The sequence below is a fragment of the Macaca nemestrina genome, chromosome 15 (assembly GCF_043159975.1).
Source record: "Macaca nemestrina isolate mMacNem1 chromosome 15, mMacNem.hap1, whole genome shotgun sequence".
Classification (NCBI taxonomy): Eukaryota; Metazoa; Chordata; class Mammalia; order Primates; family Cercopithecidae; genus Macaca; species Macaca nemestrina.
Window position 1 is genome coordinate 117,774,161 of NC_092139.1, and position 21,285 is coordinate 117,795,445.

Here is a 21,285-nt window from a genome sequence, read left to right on the forward strand (position 1 = left end):
AGGCTGGGAGAGGCCGTGGGCCTCACACTGTGGGCTCGGGTAGTCAGGAGGGAGCTTGGGAAGCAAGCTCTGGGGCTTGGTCCCAGGGAGGGAAGGCGGCCGGGACCTGCTGTGACCGTGAAGTCCTCCGTCCCTCCCACCAACCCCACTGCCCACCTCCCTGCATCCTGGACCAGCACCTCCACCCTGCCCCCACCTAGCCTAGAGCCCTCCATGGGCTGGAACTTATGCGGTCACTGCTGGGCAGAGTAAATGGGGCTGAGCCCGCCCCCTGCAGCAGCGTGCCTGTGGCCATGGTGCCCCAGAGAGAGTGGCCAGTGCCAGCCTCCATGCCACAGCATGGTCAGCAGCAGGCAGGCAGGTTTGGGGGTAGCCCAGGACGGGCCACTGTCATCCCCCATCCCAGGCCGGCTGGGGTGTAAGACAGATACTCCAGCCGGGCCTTGCCCCTCAGCCTGGCCTCCAGCCCTCCTTATACCAGGGGACAATGGGGGCTGCTGTGCTGTGGCAAGGGTGTCCCAGACGATGTCCATGGCCACGACCAGCAGGATCGTTGAGAAAGGACAAATGTCCCTTCCCCGTGGGCCCACTCACACCCAAACCTCTCTCCAGGTCTCTCTGGGACAGGCCCCCACCATGACACACCCATCACCTGAAGGCACCATCCCAGCGTGCCATGACGCAGGCAGGGGCTGCAGGTGGCCAGTAGTCGGTGACCTCCTGTGGGGACGGCCCACGGGATGTGGCTGGCGCTGGTCCCAAGGCCCAGGGAAGGACAGTGGGGCCAGCCTCTGCCCTCTGCCCCAGGCCCACGGCCACCCTCTCCAGTCTGAGGTCAGGGGGCTCCCCGCCCTGTCTCTGAGGGCTGGGGGATTGGCCCTGCTCAGTATCCATGAAGAGCCAGGCCACCGACTCCTGGGCAGGCCCCAGCCACCGAGATCACCCACCGCAGCTGGACGAGGCCTGGGGTGGGGATGGGGTCCTTGCAAGTCTAGGTCCCCAGGGCAGCACGGCCACATGGCCCACTGACCATCCGTGCGCCCGGAAGCCCAACGGCGAAGGGCTCTGAGGGTCCAACCCCGAGGGCTCCCTCCGCGCCCGCGCTGGGCACCAGGTGGGAGGAAACGGGGTGCGGAGACCCTGGGCGGCGCCGAGACTCGTCGGACGAACGCGGGAAGGAACGAACTAGCGTCTGCCTGGGATCCGGGCTGGAGCTTTCCCCAGAGGGCTCCGAGGGGCCGGAGGGGCGCGGGGGTGCTGGGCGCGGGGCTCCCAAGAAAAACACGGCGAGGACGCGGGTTCTCCACAACAGCGCTGTGTTCTCGGCCTCAGCTCCGCGCAGGTTTCCACAAAGACGCGCGTGGCTCCGGGTCGTTGTCCTGGTCCCCGCGCCGGTCCCGACTCACGGGGTCCGCGGGCTGCAGCTCCGCCCGCCGAGCGGCACGAAGGACGCGCCCTGCAGGACCGCGGCGCGGAACGAGCGGCAGCGCTTGCAGGGCCAGGCGGGCGGCAGCAGCCCGCGGCACACCAGGCAGGGCAGCCCTCGGGGGTCCCTCGGCAGCCCTGGGGAGGGAGGGGCGCTGAGACCAAGTGCGCCGGCCCCACATCCCCCCGGCCGCGCCTCCCTCCACCCCGACAGCACCCGCCCGCCCGGCGCGCGCCGGGACCCCCTACCCGCAACAGCGCCTTCCTCCACCAGCGTCCCCAGGCCCCGCACCCCCACCACCGCTCCTCCAGTCCCCTGACCGTCCCACACGCCCCGGGAACCCTGGACTGCGTCCACAGACCCTGAGCCCACAGACCCCTCAAATCTCGCCCCTGTGCTCTCTTACCCCAGCCCATCCCCGACTGCGCCCCAGGCCCCCTGATTGCGCCTAGCGCCCCTTGACCTCGTCCCCAGGCCCCCAGACCGCGCCCAGCCCTCCCTCAATCCACACCCACCAACAGGCGACGCCCACGCCCCTCAAGGCCACGCCCCCCCGCAGGCCCCCCAGGGCCACCCTCGTCACCTGCAAGACCAGCCCAGGCGGAGAGTCCAGCCCCAGATGGCTCCCAACTCGCTCCTACATGGAGCCCACATGCTTCCCCCAGCTTTTGGATAACCAAGACCTCCACTCAAACGCGGGCCGGGGGGCGGGAGTGGGGCGTCATGCCTCTGGGATGAAGGCTCTGCGGATGGATGGTACCCTTCTCCACCCCCCTCACCCTCTGTAACACTCCTCTGCCCGGGCCCCCACCCCAGAGGGGCAGTCCAGCTCTGCCTCTAGCTCATCAGCCTCTTCCAGGCGAGTCGTGCCTAGAAGGACCCAACCCACCAGGGCATTTGGAGAAGATCAGCCGCCGCCCCAACTCCTCCTGCTCTGCTGTGCCTGGGCTCAGGCTCAGACGCCTGGTGCTGAGGACCTGTCCCCACTGGGCCGGGACCACGTGGGTGGTGGGCACAGGGCGATGCCTGCAGACAAGGGCCAGCAGCGTGCTGGGTCAGCCCCAGAGTCCCAGGATGGATCAGCGGCTGGAGGGCTCAGGAGGGAGGTGGGAGTGTTAAGACTAGGGGTGCTCCAGGAGCCACCGAGCCCTGTCCCCACGAGAGGCTGCACTGGGTGCAGGCCATCTGGTCACGCTGGCACCTTCGAAGTGGACCTGGGCTGGGGCTCCCAGTGGAGCTAGAAGACCTGCTGCCCACAACCTGTGGTCAGACCTCACTAGGACCCATGGGCTGTTCTGATGCCAGGAGCTGCTGGAGGGAGCACGCCCCAGGCCAGCCATCCCATGCAGTGCCCGTGGTCTGGCAGGTGGCTGCAGTCCGTGCCCCCTCCTGCATGGACTCAGAGGTGGCAGCCATGATGGGCGAGAGCAGGTAGGTGCCATCCACTGCGGGGCTGGCCACTCAGCGAGGCCACCCCCTGCATGGGAGCTGCTGCTTTTCAAGGACTTTCACACAGTTCCTTGGAGCGTCACAGGACAGGCAAGGCTGGCAGGCGTGACCACCATGCGTCCCTTTCACCCAAGAGGCTGGGGCCTTGGCCTGGCTCTCACTCGCCTCCAGCCGCTGCCCTTGCCCTGGGGCTGTCCCATGGCTCTGGCCAGCCCTTCTCAGTGGGGTGAGCCGGTGCCAAGCCTCGTCCCCCATGTACTAGGGCCGGTGAGTCAAACTTCAGGTTTCCCAGGCCAGGAAGGGCTAGGGTAAGGCCAGCCTGCATGTTTGCTGCAGCTATAGCTGGTGGGGGAGGGAGAGAAGGAGTCTCAGGATGGGGTAGGGATGTGGGGTGAAGGGGGGACTCCCCGATTTTCCCAGCCTCCGGGGCTAAAGGTTCCCAAGCAGCCACAGCCCAGCCCAGAAGTGCAGGCACCACCCTGCTGGGGCACCCACCGCCAACAGCAAACTCCGGGCCCCAGGCTGAGTCACTCTTCCCGGGGGTCTGGGTGGGGGGAGCCCCCAGTGCCTGTGCAAAGCAGTCCTTGGTTTCCAGGAACCTCGGAAGGGCTGGGACAGCCTGGCCCACGGGACAGGCCAGGACCCGCATGGCACAAGCAGGGCATGAGCCGCAGGAAGAACGAGGTGGGAGCAGCTCCCACTCCCCGGGGCTCTCATCCCAGCGGAGAGACGCAGAGAGGCCAGGCACAGGACTGGGAGGTCAAGTCTGCAAGGGTGGCCCAGCAGGCCAGTCAGCACTGTGGGGCAGGGCCTTGTCCCCCAGGCACCCAGGGCCTGATAGGAGCCACCGGGGTGCCCAGAAAGTGTGTGTCCAGTGAGTCCGGGCAGAGGCTGGGCCCGCCCTAAGCCAAGGAAGAGGGGACATGGTGTCTGCAGCTCTCCGTGTGTCTGTGCGTGATTAATGGAGCGTGCATGAGCTAGCCGAGAGCTGGTGTGGGGCCTGGACCCTGCTGAGGGAGGGGAGGCCCAAGGCCTGGGCCCCAACCCTGTATGGAGGCCGGGGCTGGGGTGAGACTCACTGCGGGGCGTCAGCAGGCTCTGGGGAGCCACTAAAGCTCATGGGGTACACTCAGTACCAGGGAGTCAGTCTGGGACCCAGACCAGCCCTTCCAGGGAAAACCACCAAATAGGCGCATAAGATTGGAAAAGCGTCACAAAAGCAAGCAAAAGCAGCAGGCAACCAGGTAAGGGTGGACCAGGTCCAGGCCAGGGAAGGTGAGTGAGCCAAGGAGAGGGCGCTCTGAAAGGTACCCGGCCCCGAAGCTCCTCACTCGGAGGCTTCACCACCAGGGCCACCTGGAGCTCTGGGTCCTGGAGTGTGGCGACAGAAGACACCCCATGCCCCCAACAATGTGGCAGCCCCAACATTTGGGTGCCAGGATGAATCAAAAACAGCTGGGCGTGGTGCACACCTGTGGTCCCAGCTCCTCAGGAGGCTGAAGTGGGAGGATAGCGTGAGCCCAAGAGTTGGAGGCTGCAGTTGGAGGCTGTGACTGCACCACTGCACTCCAGCCTGGGTGACAGTTGGAGGCTGTGACTGCACCACTGCACTTCAGCCTGGGTGACAGAGTGAGATCCTGTCTCAAAAAAAAAAAAAAAAAAGAGAAAGAAAAAGTAAAAAGGTCAAATAATTTTATTAAAAAGTAGAACTTCTAAAAATGAAAACTTTAAGAAATTAAACTTGAATGGGTTGATAGCATCCTTAAATGAGCTGGAAGACAGGTGAGGAGACATTTTTAGAATGCAGCACAGGCAGCTAAATAAATCAAAGAAGTGGGAGATTAAAAGATACCAGGAGAGAGAGAGAAGGCTTAGCAAACATTTAGTTTGTGTTCCAAAGGGAAGGAGACAGAACGGGGTGGAGGCAATATTTAAAGACAAAATGGCTGAGAGAGTCCATAATTGAATAATGACACCAGCGCACACATCAAAGACATTCAAATTCCAGATCGAATAAGTAAAAATCAAATTGAATACTCAGATATCGTATTAAAACAGTCTTAAAAGCTGGTAGGTAGAACCGACAGCTCCCCTTGGAGAGTGATGGCTGACTCTGCCGATTTTCCGAGAGCCACAGCAAAAACAAGACAGTGGAAAGACATATTCAGTGTTTGGTGGGAGAGTGGCTGCAACCTGGACTCCTGCCACGGAGAATCTGACTCTGTCATGAACCTGTGTGGAAAAGATATTGACAGACCAAAAACTCATCCGAGTGTCCCACCACTGGCGCCTCCCTAAGGGACACTGTCTTGAGCAGAATGAAAGTGGTTCAGAATGAACATGGCTGGAAGTCTGAGACTCAGGAAGAGTGAAGGGCAAAGAGGAATGTATGTAGTAAATCTAAAAACCAGTGACTGTGCAAGCGATGATGATAATGACGCCCAGTAGACTGTTAAAAACATTATTAAACAGCCTGACAGCAATAGCAGTAAGTCAGAAGGGAGCAGGGACTTCACATTTTCCAGGCTTCAAAGTCGATGTATTGTCAGGTGGGTATAAGTGTCACTTCCTTCACTTTAGATTTTGGTAAGTTAAGCGTGCAATGAGTCATTTGTAGGCAGTTAGTAAAACACTAGAAACAGAGTCTGTAACCTCCAAACCAGAAGAAGGAAAAACCAAAATGAGAGAAGAAGCATCATTGAAAACTAAGGCAAGAACAGAGAGAAAAAGGAACATAGAATAGATGAGATCAACAAAAGTTAAATGAAATCAGATGCTAGATACTGTGGTCATCAGGCTCCAAGGCAGCCCGCAGTGATCCTCATCCCCAGGCACTCATGCATGTGTGCTCCCCTCCTGTCTGGATCAGGCTTGGAGCACGTGGCCAGTAGAACATAGGAGCAGCAGGGGTACGTGATGTCTCAGGTGAGGTCATAAAGACCTCATGACTCTAGTGGTCTCTCTTGAATCACTCACTGGAGGAAGCCAGCTGCCATGTTGTGAGGACACTCAAGCAGCCCTGTGGAAGGTGCACGTGGGAGGGACTGATGGGGGGTGCACCATCAGGGAGGTGGGTCCCCAGCCCCAGGCAAACCTTCAGATGAGGCTGCCTCAGTTGACACTGGAACTGAGCCTCAGGAGCATCCCTGAAGCAGCACCATGCCAATGAGCCCTTCTCGGATTCCTGAGCCACAGAAAACGTGGAGGGTAAGTGTTTGCTTTGTCAGCAGCTCTGCTTTGCAGTGATTTCTTAAGCAGAATCAGTCACCACAGAATCCATGTACACAGTTACCTTAAACGTAAATGTTACGTGCACTGGTTAAAAGATTAAACATTGGCAGTCTGGAATTTTATGCAGAGGAATATGTAAAACATAAGCTTATATAATGATGAAAGAAAAAACATACCAGGCAAATCCTCATCAAAATAAAATGAGTAACAATCTGAAAACTCTAAAGCAAGGACTGACAGAATTATATGCATCTCCAAGATTCTTATCATACTTTGCTTAGTAACTGATAAGCAGACGAAGAAAATGAAATATGTCAACAACACAGTAAACAAATCTGGTCCAACTCGTGATGCTGAACAGTCTCAGAACCGCACATTATTTGCACCAAGAAACATTTACAAAAATTAACCTCCTAAAGCAACTGACAACCATCTAACGACGCGCAGTCCTCCATCTGACGTGCACTCCTGCACCTGACGACGTGCACTGATGAAGGCCTGGCATCCCCTGTCGCAGTTAATAGACTCCTGCCCCCTCTTACCACTGCAGGTCCATGCAGGTGTGGAGCAGCAAGTATAAGACACAAAAGGCATAAAGATCATAAGGGAAGAAGTGAAATGGAATTTGTTTGCAGGTGATGTGACTTTGTAGAAAACCCAGAGGCATCTACAAATTGCCAGAACCAAGAGGTGAATTTACCAACACGCTGGGACACAGTGTCCATGTACAAAAGCCATTGCATTTCCCACATTTTAGCAACAAACAAGTGGAAAAATAAAATTTCAAATACTATTAATAAAAGCATCAAAATGTATTTGTAAAATATACTTACAAAAGTATCAAAAATCCATCAAATACCTAGGAATAAATATAATGAAAACTATGCAATAATATTGCTTGGAGAAACTGAAAAATACCTAAATAAATGTTGAGATACATCACGTGCAGGGATCAGAAACCTCAATATTGTAGGATATCAATTCTCCCCAAAACGATCTATAGATTTAATGCAATCTCAATAAACATCCCAGCAGGTCTTTTTAAAACTTAACACGAGACTGGACGCAGTGGCTCATGACTGTAATCCCAACACTTTAGGAGGCCGAGGCGGGTGGATCACAAGGTCAGGAGATCGAGACCATCCTGGCCAACGTGGTGAAACCCTGTCTCTACTAAAAATACAGAAAAATTAGCTGGGCGTGGTGGCGCGTGCCTGTCATCCCAGCTACTCAGGAGGCTGAGGCAGGAGAATCGCTTGAACCTGGGAGGCGGAGCTTGCAGTGAGCCAAGATCGCACCACTGCACTCCAGTCTGGCAACAAAGAGAGAGTCTGTCTCAAAATAAATAAATAAATACTTAACATGAAAATTCAGGCCAGGTGCAGTGGCTCACGCCTGTAATCCCAGCACTTTTGGAGGCCGAGGCAGGCAGATCACAAGGTCAGGAGTTCGAGACCAGCCTGGCCAACATAGTGAAACCCCATCTCTACTAAAAATGCAAAAATTTAGCCGGGTGTGGTGGTGGGTGCCTGTAATCCCAGCCACTTGGGAGGCTGGGGCAGGAGAATCACTTGAACTCAGGAGGCGGAGGTTGCAGTGAGCTGAGATCACGTCACTGCACTCCAGCCCCAGCGACTATGTGAGATTCTGTCTCAAAACAAACAAACAGACAGACAACAACAACAGCAACAACAAAACCATTCAAATGACATAGAGTAGCCAACACAACTTTGAAGAAGAAACAAAGTTGGAAAATGTACACTCTCATGTTTGGTTTTGTTTTGTGTTTTGTTTTTGAGGTGGAGTCTCTGTCACTCAGGCTGGAGTGCAATGGCGCAATCTCAGCTCACTGCAACCTCTGCTTCCTGGGTTCAAGCAACTCTCCTGCCTCAGCCTCCTCAGTAGCTGGGATTACAGGTGCCTGCCACTCGGCCTCCCAAAGTGCTGGGGTTGCAGGTGTGAGCCACCACACCCGGCCCACTGTCATATTTGAAAACTTCAAAGACAGTGTGGTATTGATATAAGGATAGGTAAATAGATTGTTGAAACAGCATAAATAATCCAGAATTCCTTCAAGACAGTCTGTTTTTGACGAAGATGCCAAAGTAATTCAGTGGGAGGAAGGATGGTCTTTTTGATGATGGCGCTGGAACAACTGGACCGCCACAAGAAAATCTAAATTTAACATTTTATTTAGGAAGCAAGAATGCAATTCAGGGCATACACACAGACGGGGTGATCTCACTATGTCTGAAGAACCAAGAGAAGGTTGGGAGTTTTCTTAGAGAAATGCTCTGTGATGTTTCACAAGCAAGCTCACTAGAAAGACCAGTAAGCACCAGGAGACTTGTGGGGCTCTGACTGGTGAACGATGGCGTGGGTGAAAGTACTTTCAGAGTCCCAGCAGGTTGTTTCAGCAGCTCACAGATAAAACTGTCTTTGGATTACATGGGCTGTTTTAGGTGCTGGGCTCATGAAAAGTTTAATTTTTGGAGTAGGTGCCAGGTTATGTTCTGAGTATTTTTTTTCCTTGCCCCTTGATTCTGAATTAGTTGTGTAGGACAAGAATGAGCCCATTTGTATCACTGGCTTTTACAACACCATACACAAAAATTCACTCAAGATGCATCATTGACCAAAATGTGAAAGTCAAAACCACAAAGCTTGTAGAAGGAATCACATAAGAGCATCTAAACACCTGAGAGGCTGGACACCCTGTTTACCCTGAGCGATTATTACACAATGCATGTCTGCATCATCCTATCTCATGTAATCCACAAATAAATACACCTACAGGGCACCCACAGGAAAAAAAAATTAGCAAAAACTCCAAAAATAAAAGAATCACTAAGAAAGCAAAAAGGCAAACCACAACCTGGGAGGAAACAGTTCCATTGTGCATATCTGACAAATAAATACACAGAAGAGGCCTGGCGCAGGGGCTCAGGGCTATAATCCCAGCACCTGAGGTCGGGAGTTCAAGACCAGCCTGCCCAACATGGTGAAATCCCGTCTCTACTAAAAATGCAAAATTAGCTGGGCATGGTGGTGCATGCCTGTAATTCCAGCTGCTCAGGAGGCTGAGGCAGGAGAATCACTTAGAATCCCGGAGGCAGAGGGTGCAGTGAGCCGAGATCGCGCCATTGCACTCCAGCCTGGGCAACAGAGTCAGACTCTGTCTCAAAAATAAATAAATAAATAAATAAATAAATATAAAGAATATATAAAAGCCACTGTTAGTAACCAACCAAAGACAAGCAACCTAATTTTACAACAGTAAAAAGACTTAGTAAGACATTTTGCAAAGCAAAATATCTGCATGGCTAATGAACAAAGTGCTTAGCACGGCTGGTCACCTGAAAAACAAGAGTTAAAACCACGATGAGATACCTGTACACCTACCAGACTGGCTAAAAACAGAGCCTGACAATACCCAGTGTTGGCAAGGATGTGGGGCAACCAGGACTCTCATGTGGTGGGTGGGAGTGCAAAACATCACAACCACATTGGAAACTGGAAGTTTCTTCTAAAGCAAAACCCAAGCATCCTTCATGACCTAGTGGTGAAACTCTTGGACACATGGCCGAGACAGACAAAAGCACACGTCCCCGTAACGGCCGGCACGGGATGATCAGAGCAACTTCATTTATCACAGTCCTACACTGGAAGCAAGGCAGCTGTCTGTCAGCAGAGGACCAGGCAGGCTCTGGCACATGTGTGCAATGCAGTACTGCTCTTCACCAACAAAGGGTGCACACCTGTCACACTATACAGCCACTGCACCTCAGAGCGGAGGGTCAGTCACGGAAATACACCGGCCACTCTGCACAGCCACTGCACCTCAGAGCGGAGGGTCAGACACGGAAGTACACCGGCCACTCTGCACAGCCGCTGCATCTCAGAGCAGAGGGTCTGAGTTCGAGATTAACCTGACCAATATGGTGAAACCCCATCTCTACTAAAAATACAAAAAAAATTAACTGGGTGTGGTGGCACAGGCCTGTAATCCCAGCTACTCAGGAGGCTGAGGCAGGAGAATCACTTGAACCCAGGAGGCGGAGGTTGCAGTGAGCTGAGATTGTGCCACTGCACTCCAGCCTGGGCAATAGAGCGGGACTCCATCTCAAAAAAAAAAAAAAAAAAACAGATCTGCCGGGCGCAGTGGCTCATGCCTTTAATCCCAGCACTTTGGGAGGCCAAGGCAGGTGGATCACCTGAGCTCAGGAGTTTGTGACCACCCTGGCCAACATGGTGAAACCCTGTCTCTACTAAAAATACAAAATTTTAACTGGGCATGGTGGCAGGCGCCTGTGGTCCCAGCTACTCAGGAGGCTGAGGCAGGGGAATCGCTTGAATACGGGATGTGGAGGTTGCAGTCAGCCAAGATCGTGCCATTGCACTCCAGCCTGGGCAACAGAGTGAGACTCTGTCTAAAAAAAAAAAAAAAGATGTCTGTTCTTCCCAAGATCTGCAGATTCAAGGTGATCCCAGCAGTTTGCTGTTCTTAAGCCGACAAGCTCCAAGGGCAGCGTGCACTTCCTGTCCTGCTGGCCGGACGAGGCCAGGTGACCCTGTCACCACAGGCATTTTGCAGCACAGGCTCTGAGTGCACCGGTGCGGTTGCCTGACTGTCACGGAACAAACACACCCCAGGTAGCCACTAGCGTAAGGCCGAGGGGCACGTGGAGCCGGCCTGAGCCCAGCCAGGAGTCTGGAAGCAAGCCCAGCTACTCCCAGCCGTGCCCTCGCCTGACCGGGAAACGCTCGTACGCACGGGTTGGAGTTGCTTGCCATGCATGGCAACCACAGCAGGAACCCGACTCACGCACGGACGCCAGCACCCGCGAGTGAGAGGCGCCTCCGACACGTGGTGTCGGCTTTGGAAGCAGCTGGTGGGTGGTGAGGAAATGTCACAGATCTGGAAAGAGAGAGGCCTCTGTAAGGTGGTGTCAAAACGCCAGGTTGAATCAACAGTCATCTGTGGGGACTCCGAAGGCAGGCAATCTGCCCAGTGAACTCGCAGCACCGGGCAGAAGGGTCTGGAGGGAGAACCCTGGTGGCACGGCTGGTATGTGAGGATCAAAGGCAGAGGAGATCTTTCCTCTTCAGCATGAGAATCCGGCACTGGGCTAAGCCTCCAGCTGCCTCCCGCTGGTGACCTGGTAAAGGGGAACATAAACTCCTTTGGTCGGCGACATTGCTTACGGCAAAACTGCCCTGTGGCGGGCAGACCACGTGGGGACTGGGGAGGTCACTGGTGTCTGGGGCCACGTCACGGGCCTTCCTGAGTGATCCCCACACCTGGGCGTGTGCCCTGCGGGCCGTAGCCATGGGGCTGCTGCAGGAGGAACTTCACCTCCTCTGGGGCAAGAGGCATCTCCGTGAGTGGTCCCAGCCCATGAATCTCAGTGGGAATCAGGGAGGCGGCAACACCTGCACGCCATGGTAAAGACCCCCATCATGCCCTTGTAAAGACCCCCATCATGCCCTTGTAAAGACCCCCATCATGCCCTTGTAAAGACCCCCATCATGCCGTCCTAAAGACCCCCCCACGCCATCGTAAAGACCCTCATCACACTGCCCTGAAGACCCCCATCATGCCCTTGTAAAGATCCTCATCACACAGTCCTAAAGACCCCCATCACGCCTTTGTAAAGACCCCCATCGCGCCGCCTAAAGACCCCCACCACACGGTCCTGAAGATCCCCACCACGTCCTCATAAAGATCCTCATCACACCCTCGTAAAGACCCTCATCACACCGTCCTGAAGACCCCCATCGCGCCGCCTAAAGGCCCCCACCACACCCTCCTAAAGACCCCCCCATGCCGTCCTGAAGACCCACATCACACCCTTGTAAAGACCCCCATCACGCCACCTAAAGACCCCCCCATTGCCAGGCGCGGTGGCTCAAGCCTGTAATCCCAACACTTTGGGAGGCTGAGGCGGGCGGATCACGAGGTCAGGAGATCGAGGCCATCCTGGCTAACACGGTGAAACCCCGTCTCTACTAAAAACACAAAAAACTAGCCGGGCGAGGTGGCAGGTGCCTGTAGTCTCAGCTACTCGGGAGGCTGAGGCAGGAGAACGGCGTGAACCTGGGAGGCGGAGCTTTCAGTGAGCCGAGATCGCGCCACGGCACCCCAGCCTGGGCGACAGAGCGAGACTCCGTCTCAAAAAAAAAAAAGACCACCCCATCACACCACTAAAGACCCCCATCACGCCGTCATAAAGACCCCCGTGTGGGAGGAGCGGGCGATGCTGCCCTGCTGGCCGCCGTGTCCCTGCCCCACGTCCTTCTCAGCGACTCTGAGGCCAGGAGCAGCCTGTGGCAGCCCTTGAAGTCTGAATGTTTAGCCGAGGCTCAGAAGAGCCCGATGGGGACCAGGCGTGGTGGCTCAGACCTGTCATCTCAGCCCCTCAGAGCCTTCAGAAAACCACACGCAAGAGCCCGGCAGTCACTTTTGCCGCCTCACTCAGCCGGGGAGTTTGGGGCTGTTCATGGAGCTGTTCAAGGTCCTAACTCAAATCCTCCTGACCCGCACCACACCCCAGAGGTGTGGAGACAACGGCATCACCCGCTGGGTTCTACAGAGGGGACCCCACTATCCACCCGGCCGGCACTCCCACTCCCCCCACGCCGAGACCCCCGTGCCGGGCTGGGACAGGTGCCCCAACCCCGCTCCCCGGTTCCCGCCGGCACCTCTGTCGGGGACACCCCGGGACCCCGCACCGAAGCCTGCCCTGTGCCCTGCTCTGGAGGATGCAGCGGCTGCTGGCGAGGGCTGGGGATGGAGTAGACGGCCCCCAACCCCACAGCGCACCGCGAGCGGCGCAGGTTACCTTTGCCTCCGGGCGGCGGACGCAGGGCACCCTCCACTGTCTTCAGGTTCTGCGGCACAGGTGCCGGGGGGTGTGCATTTAGCTGGTTTGGATCCCAGTGTTTGCTGGGCTGGGCTTCGGGGACATCGGTGTTTGGGGCCTGACTGTCCACATGGCGACAGGGGCAGGCCGGGAGCTCCACCTTCCCAGCAGCCTTGGTGCGGATAGGCTGCGGGGTGCCACTGCTCTCGGGCAGCCCCCTTAAGGGTGCCAGCAAGGCCAGGGGGTGCCCCTTCTCTTCCTTCAGTCCCAAGTCTCGCTGGAGAGCTGGTCGTGGGGATCCCTGGGCAGGGTCGGACATGGCCGAGGGGCCCTGTGCCTCCAGTGGCTGCGTGTCCAACGGCAAGGCCGAAGCCTTGAGGTTGCAGGCAGGCAGCACTTGCCTCCTGGCTCTCCTCACACTGACGCCTGCCACGCAGAGGTCGGACCCGCTGAATGGGGGCAGCTCGACCACAGGCTGTGGGGAAGGAACAGGTGGTGGGTGCTGGGCTGTGGCTGGGATGGTGGGGTCCACGCAGGAGGGGTCTGCACAGGAGGGGCTGGTTGGGGCACAGACCCCCACCTGACTCAGGAGTGAACACCTGGGGTCCCATGCAGACCACCAGGAGGCTCCCAGGCTCTGGAGAACCCACGGGGAGCCAAGGCTTCCTGAGGCTTGGGGGTCAGCCTGGGGGGCCCACACCCAGGAACTGGGCTGCTCTTTTCCTGAGTTTAGCCACAAAGAGGCCTCAAGAGAGAGGCACTGGCCATGCTTCCCAATGGCTCCAGCACATCTGCAGGCACAGGGAGGCCCCCGGAAGATCCTCGGAGTAGAGGAGGCACTGCAGGCCAAAGCAAAGGAGCAGCACAGGGGGCCTGGAGGCTGCAGGCATGGAGCCCCCCACCTCTAACCAGTCAGGGCTGGGTGAGACGGGGAACAGGACGGAGGCACTGAGCCTGAGCCACCCCGCTCGCCTGGACACCTGGAGTAGCCCCTTCCCCGGTGCCGACGCGACACTGAGCCCCATGGGAGAGCAGGACAGGCCTGGACCCTTGGCGGGACCGAGCGTGGTCACAGAGCAGGATTGGCGTCCTCCACGGACCCCGCGGCGCTGGCGGCCTGCAGCTCCACCCTCGCCCAGCGACCAGGTGGCAAAGCATCCGCATGGCGGGCAGCCACCAAACCCCCAGGGGATGGCGCCCACCGCCCGGGCAGGGGCGGACGTGGCTCACCTGCCTCCACAGGAGCTCAAAGTTGCCGATGTCACAGCTGCGGTCCACGGCCACCTTGATGGTGTCCTCCTGCACCTGTGCACACAGCTGGGCCGTGACCGGTGTGGACGGGTGCATGGTGGGGCTGGAGTTGATCTCGATCAGCCAGGGCCTGAAGTCCCTTCCAAGGACGAAGTCGGCCCCGTAGAGCTCAAAGCTGTTCTTGCGAGGCTCCACGTGGTCCTGGGCCACCTTCATGGCGTGGATGATGGCCTTCTTCATGGACGGGTAGATGACACTGCCCCACACGGCACCACGGCCCTGGCGCTGCAGGTACTCCTGGAACTTGGCGCTGGTCCACATGTTGTGTGCGGGCAGCAGGGGGCTGCGGCCCACGTCATTCTTCAGGTGCTTCTGGACTGCGTTGTTGCACAGGTGGATGGCACTGTGGGGGGGACAAGGGGCAGGTGCTCAGCCTCCGCCGGCCCAGGAGGGCACCCAAGGCCGGTCCTCCCAGCCATGCTGCGTCCACCTAGCTGGCTCTAGAGAACCCTGCCCCCGAGGACTCCCACCCTTTGCTGGAGGGGCCTAGTTGGGATGAGTGTTACTGTCCCAGATGGAGAAACAGGGCTCAGATTGGTCATGGGATTGGCCAGGCGCACAGCTCATGGCTGGAGGCCCAGAAACGGGTGCTGGAAGGGGGCCCTGGCTTCTCACTGCCTGGGAGCTGCCTTTGCACAGTGAGTTCCTGGACCCCCTCCAGGCCCACTTGACCAGAGGCAGCGAGCAGGTGAGGTTCAAAGCACCTAGCCGGCTCCTCCCAGGCCTCTTCTGGGTGTGACTTCGAGCATGACCCACCAGGCATGACCGCAGCCCCTCGCCTGGGCCAGAGCTAACTCCCCTGCAAGGTCTCTGTTACGTGACTCTCGGGCCTCCCTGGATCCTCACTCTCTTGAAAAGCAGACCCCCTGCCTGCCCAGCCATCAGGCCCCCCAGCACCTCACACCAAGGGAGAACCACAGAATGGTCAGAGGAAGGCTTGGCACAGACAGAGGCTGGCAGGCCTCACCGTGCGGGCAGCACATTTCTGAGGACTCCACAGGCTCTCGCCATCCTGCCCACGAGGGGTCCCGGGTGAGGCGCGGGTCCATCCACCCCGGGCAGCACACTCGCCTCCACCAGGCGCCCCACACGCCACCGCCCCTGAACCGGGGCCCAGGTGCTGCCCACTCCATTCCGATCCCCCGGGCACAGGCAAAATGGTGCCTTTTAAGATTTTCCAGAAATGATACAGAGTGTGGGGTGTAGGGTGCTGGCTTTGAAGGTCAGTGGGCCTGGGCCTGTCCCTGGGGGAGGTCATCAGCCTCCCAAGCCTCAGTTTCCCCCCATCTGTGCCTCTCGTGGTGGCAGGTGGCAGTGAGGGGGTCCTGCCCGTGATGCTTCTCACTGCGGCTGCCCCAGGCAGGTGGGCAGCAGCCTGTTCCCTGGCCTGAGGCGTCCAGCTCACCCACCGCACTGACCTGTCCAGCTTGTCCAGGGAGAAGCGCTGTGTTGAGAACCGCAGGTAACTCTCCTTGTAGAACCAGATGGTCAGGGGGTTCCAGTCCGTGACGAGGAACCACTGTCTGATGTCGAACTTGGTGTCATAGATGAGCAGTGGCGTCTCGATGTACTTCTGGACCACCCACTTGTTGTCCCTGGGAAGAGGGTGGTCTGTAGCCGCCAGCTCCAGGATCTCTTCCACACGGTCCATGCACACTATGTCTGCAAGAGGCCACCGCTCAACCCAGCATGCCCAGCCCCTGTGCAGCGGGACCGAGCTCCTGAGCCCTGGGGCAGGGTCGCAGCTTGGCCCTGAGACCTGCACTGGCTTTGTCCAGGGCCAGCAGGCAGCATTGCTGGTGGGGGGACCGGGGACAGGGAAGGCTTAGCGCTCATGGATGAGGCTGAAGCCAGTGCCAGTCTCCCCCAGGCTCTCCCCCAACAGAACCAGCCTCTGGACTCCAGAGGGGACACAGAGATCAGTGAAGGGGCAGGGACAGAGATACTTTTAAAAGGGAGCCAGCAGGATGGGCGTGGTGGCTCAAGCCTGTAATCCCAGCACTTTGGGAAGCTGAGGCAGGTGAATCACTTGAGGTCAGGAGTTCAAGACCAGCCTGGCCAACATGGTGAAACTCTATCTCTACTAAAAATACAAAAACTGAGCCGGGTGTGGTGGGCACCTGTAGTCCCAGCTACTCAGGAGGCTGAGGCAGGAGAATCGCTTAAACCTGGAAGGTGGAGGCTGCAGTGAGCCGAGATCATGCCACTGCACTCCAGCCTGGACGACAGAGCGAGACTCAGTTTCAAAAAAATAATAATAATAAAAATAATAAAAAGAAGAGCGTAGACCAGTTTGTGAATACAGAGGAGGAAATCCTGATTAACCCGTCAACCCAGATTCAGCCTTGTGATTGGAACACATGCTGTGAAGACGCCTCCAGGTCTGCCCCAGGGCCAGAGTCCTGACCTCCACGCCTGCCTCTGCGTTCTGCTCCCACCCTTCCTTCCCTGTGGCGCTGTGGGCCTGAGCCTGCCTCTCACTCACGGCCCCTGGCATCAAGTGCAGGCGTTGGTGGCTATGAACTTGGTGCAGGGAGCGCCCGCACCAGGGGACTTATCCCGCCCAGATGAACGTGATGAACAAGGTGCAGGGAGCGCCTACACCAGGGGACTCACCTCGGCCCCGAGACTTGGCCGCAGGCTTTATAATCCAGATGTTCCGGAACCCGTCGATGTCCGTCTGAGGGTTCACGGATGTGATTTGATTCAGCAGAGCCTGGCACTGAGGAAAGTAATTTCTTGAATCGGAGATGAAAGCATCGCCACTACAAAGCAAGATCCAGAAAGTGCATGAGACTTGGAGGCCTGGGTCCCGCCCCACCCACCAAGCAGCACTCTGCTCTAGGATGGTCTGTAGCTGACCTGGCGGGAAAGGGCTGCAGGTCGGCCCAGGAAGTTCTGCCAACAGTATGGACACCTGAAAACACAGCCCTGTGAGGCTGCTCCAGACAAGGGCTGTGTTAAGACACTGGGGACCCCAGTGTGTGGGTTGGAGCCAGCCACAGGCCCCAAGCAGCACCCTGCCTGGGTGGAAACGGTGGGAGGCACGGGGCGGGAGGCGTAGCTATGGTGGAAACGTGGGAGACACAGGCCGGGGGCGGATGCAGCCATTCCCAGGTGGCTTTTAGAACTCAAGGGTGCACTAGAGCTGTTTGAGTGACTTTTAGAGCTCGGGGGTGCACTAGAGCTGTTTGAGTGGCTTTTAGAATTTGGGGTGCACTAGAGCTGCTTGAGTGGCTTTTATAACTCGGGGGTGCACTAGAGCTGTTTGAATGGCTTTTAGAGCTCGGGGGTGCACTCCTGCTGCCCGGATGGTGGGGGGGAAGCCATGCCAGTACCAGCAGCTGCCCCAGGGCCTGTTGGACCCATCCTGCATGGGCAAACTCAGGGCTGTGAAGACCCAGTGTGGACCCCACGACATCCTAACAAGGTGGCCTTGGTGCAGGAGGGGGGACCAGCAGGGCTCTGAGGACACCAGCCATGACTCTCGCAGCCAGGCTGGGCTGGGGTGGGGAGGCAAAGCCCCTGAGGACACAGGACATCAGGGTTCCATTCCCACCTGCTGGGGGCAGCTTGAAGGGAGAAGTAAGGCTGGGGTGTCCCTGACAACAGGGGAGGGGCCCCACCACTGTGGAGCTGTGGCCGGGGGGGGGCTTGAGTGAGAGCCCCTGTGGTGACAAGCCCCTCCCGGGGAAGGACTGAAGGTGATCTCAGGCAGGGGCACCTCCCGGCTCTCACTGACTGCCACGTCTCCTCCGTGGTGAGCACCGCACACTCCTGACCCCAGGATGGCAACAGGACTGTGATGAGGACTTGGAGCAAACCGGATGCAACCAGCTCCCCCCACCCCTGAAACATCCCTGTCTGTGCGGCACAGGCCAGCCCCAAACTATTGAGGTCTAAACAGGGTGGGTCACCCATGACATCCACCATGCTGGTCACAGCCAAGGCCGCCCAGGATACCAGCAAGCTCCCAGTGACACGGGGCTACAGCGACTCACTCAGGAGGATGAGCTGTGGGAAGGAATCCCTCACAGCCTCCCAGCACAGCCCAGCCCCGAGCCTGCCCTCACATTGGGAGGTGGTATCTGGGCAGGACCACCCTCCCCACAAGTGCACGCACCACTGTGTTGCCCCTGCTTTGTGGGGAGAAGGCTGTGAGCAGTGAGGGACAGAGCCACTCAGGAGCCCAGCGGAGCATCGCACAGGAGCTGGCAAGGTCCAGGAACCATGAGATGCACACCCCAAACTCGTCAGAGAACAAGCACGGGCCTCCAGATGCTGACGGCGAGCAGGGGCCACAGCCAGGGTTCTCTGGGTCCTGACCCCAGGGCACACCTGCCAGGGATCCCAGCTGAGCCCAGTAGGTGAGACTGACGGGCGGAGGCACCGGGGACTCCCAGAGAGATCCCCTCCGGCAGCAGCTGGGAAGCTCCCCTGCACGCACCTGACGTGGTTTGGGATGAGTCAGCCACAGGGACCTGCGGGGGTCCGATGCTGCCACCTGGTGGTCACCCCTGGGTCTTCCTTTTAATTCAGGTCTAAGAAAACGCAGTGGGGTGCACCCTCCCATACTCGAAAAAGTCAAGTTGCACAGTGTGTACGTCCATGTGCGCTCGTGTGCACGCCACCCGGATCGAGACACGAACGCCTCGGCTTCTCAACAGGCAAAGAGACCAGTTACCAGGCTATCACTGCAGACGGGGCTGGCCTGCTCCTGAACTGTCAATGAAACCACACAATTTGTGCTCCTTTGTGTCTGGCCTCTTTCTTTTCTTTTCTTTTTTTGTTTTTTTTTTTTTTAGACGGAGTCTCGCTCTGTCACCCAGGCTTGAGTGCAGTGGCATGATCTCAGCTCACTGCAACCTCCAACTCCCAATTAAAGCAATTCTCCTGCCTCAGCCTCCCAAGCAGCTGCGATTACAGGCATGAGCCACCATGCTCGGCTAAATTTTGTATTTTTAGTAGAGGCGGATATCACCATTTTGGCCAGTCTGGTCTTGAACTCCTGACCTCAGGTGATTCCCCCTGCCTCAGCCTCCTAGAGTGCTGGGATTACAGGCGTGAGCTGCCGCGCCCTGCCTGTGTCTGGCTTCTTTCGACAGGACTGTGAGAGTCATCCACGCTGTAACGTGGCTCAGCCCCTCCTCCTTGAACACAGTTTGGCAGTTTCCAGATTTGGGCCATCAGGAATGAAGTCCTTCTGAGGACACGTTTCCATTTCTCCTGCATAAATACCTCGGAATGGATTATCTCGGTCATTGGATATGCAGATGCCTAAACAGATAAGAAACTGTCAAAGACTTTTCTAAATGGGTTGTGCCAATTTACACTCCCCTAGCCATGTCTAGAGTTCCAGCTGCTCCACACATTGGCAAACACTTGGTGATGTCAGTTTTTACTCTTTTTTTTTTTTTTTTTTTTTTGAGACAGAGTCTCACTCTGTTGCCCCAGGCTGGAGTACAGTGACACCATCTCAGCTCACTGCAACCTCTCTGCCTCCCGGGTTCAAGAGATTCTTCTGCCTCAGCCTCCTGAGTAGCTGGGACTACAGGCACCCGCCACCACACCCAGCTAATTTTTGTGTTTTTAGTAGAGACCGTTTTCACCATATTGGCCAGGCTGGTCTTGAACTCCTGACCTTGTGATCTGCCCACCTCTGCCTCCCAAAGTGCTGGGATTACAGGCGTGAGCCACAGCGCCTGGCCCAATGCGTTCCCATTTTTAAAAGCCTTTCACGTATCAAATGATATATCAAACTAATTTTTGTGTATTTGTGAAGCAGAATTCAAGGTACATTTTTTTCATATGGCTGACCATTGCTGGAGCACCATTTAGTGAAAAGACCAACCTTTCCCTAATGATCTCAAATGCAGCGATCACAGATGGGAGGATCTATCTTTAGACTCTATTCTGTTACACTGAACCTATCCCAATGTCACATCTTCGCTGTTGTAAATCTAGAGTAAGTCTTGAAATTTGGAGCACAAGTCCTCTGATTTTGGTTTTCTTTATCAAGTCTGTTTTGGCTTTTCTTAAATCATTCATATTTCTATATAAATCAGTTCATTAATTCCTCCTGCCCCCTCCCCGCCCTGCAAAAGAAATACCTCTCGGGATTCTGGCTGGGATTACATTGACTCTATTGATTAGTCTGAGAAAAGCAAACATGTCTACACTATTAAGTCTTCTAAGTCATTAACATGTTATACACACACACACACACACACACGTTTATTAGGTATTTACTGTCACTTTAACTTCATAACTTTCAATTTAGGGTCTTGAATGTATTTTGCTATATTTATTTCTAGAGGTTTGTTATTTGATGTTAGTGTATTGTGTTTTTAGAATTTCATTTCACAGTTTGTTGCTAGAACATAGAAATATGATGGAGTCTCGTATATTAACTTTGTACCCAGTGGCCTTGCTGATTTCACTTAATTTTAACACATTACCATTTATTTAAATTATTTAAATATTAAATTTTCTATATGAGCAATCATACCATCTACAAATAAGAATTTTATTTCTTCCTTTCTGATCTTTATGCCTTACTTTTTTTTTTCCTGTACTATTAAACTAGTCAGACCATTCAGTCTATGCTGAACAGAAGTCTGATGGTGAGCAACTTTGTCTCATTCTGATTTCAAGGAGAACACTCTCAATAGTATATAACCACTAAGAAATATATTAGCTGTTGGACTCTTAAACTTTCAAATGAAGAGATCTGGCTGTGTGTAGTCAGACACGCCTGTAATCCTAGCACTTTGGGAGGCCAAAGCAGGATTGCTTGAGGCCAGGAGTTCAAGACAAGCCTGGGCAATATAGCAAGACCCTGTCTCTATAAAAAAAATTTAAAAATTAGCCAGTATTGTGGCCTGTGTGTGGAGTCCCAGCTACTTGAGAAGCTGAGTTGGAAAGATTGCTTGAGCCCAGGAGTTTGAGGTTGCAGTGAGCTGTGATTGTGCCACTGCACTCCAGCCTAGGTGGATAGAGTGAGAC

General features: G+C 55.9%; 1 protein-coding gene across 5 annotated transcripts in view; it reads right to left on the minus strand.

The window, feature by feature from the left end:
* Nucleotides 1-1,066: 1,066 nt before the first annotated feature.
* Nucleotides 1,067-21,285, minus strand: part of LOC105489766 (tubulin tyrosine ligase like 8) — a 37,856-nt gene continuing 17,637 nt past the window's right edge. The window contains exons 10-14 of one of the 5 annotated variants that reach the window (XM_024795387.2): nt 16,897-17,045; nt 15,699-15,942; nt 14,200-14,623; nt 12,949-13,444; nt 1,067-1,563 (exon numbers count right to left, since the gene is read on the minus strand). In XM_024795387.2, the coding sequence (XP_024651155.2) occupies nt 1,403-1,563; nt 12,949-13,444; nt 14,200-14,623; nt 15,699-15,942; nt 16,897-17,045 (1,474 nt within the window). In that variant the 3' untranslated portion in view covers nt 1,067-1,402. Of the gene's footprint in view, nt 1,564-2,366; nt 2,453-4,630; nt 5,108-7,700; nt 11,266-12,948; nt 13,445-14,199; nt 14,624-15,698; nt 15,943-16,896; nt 17,046-21,285 lie in introns of those variants that run through there. The other 4 variants (XM_011754836.3, XM_071080788.1, XM_011754839.3 and 1 more) reach the window with 4 other exon arrangements.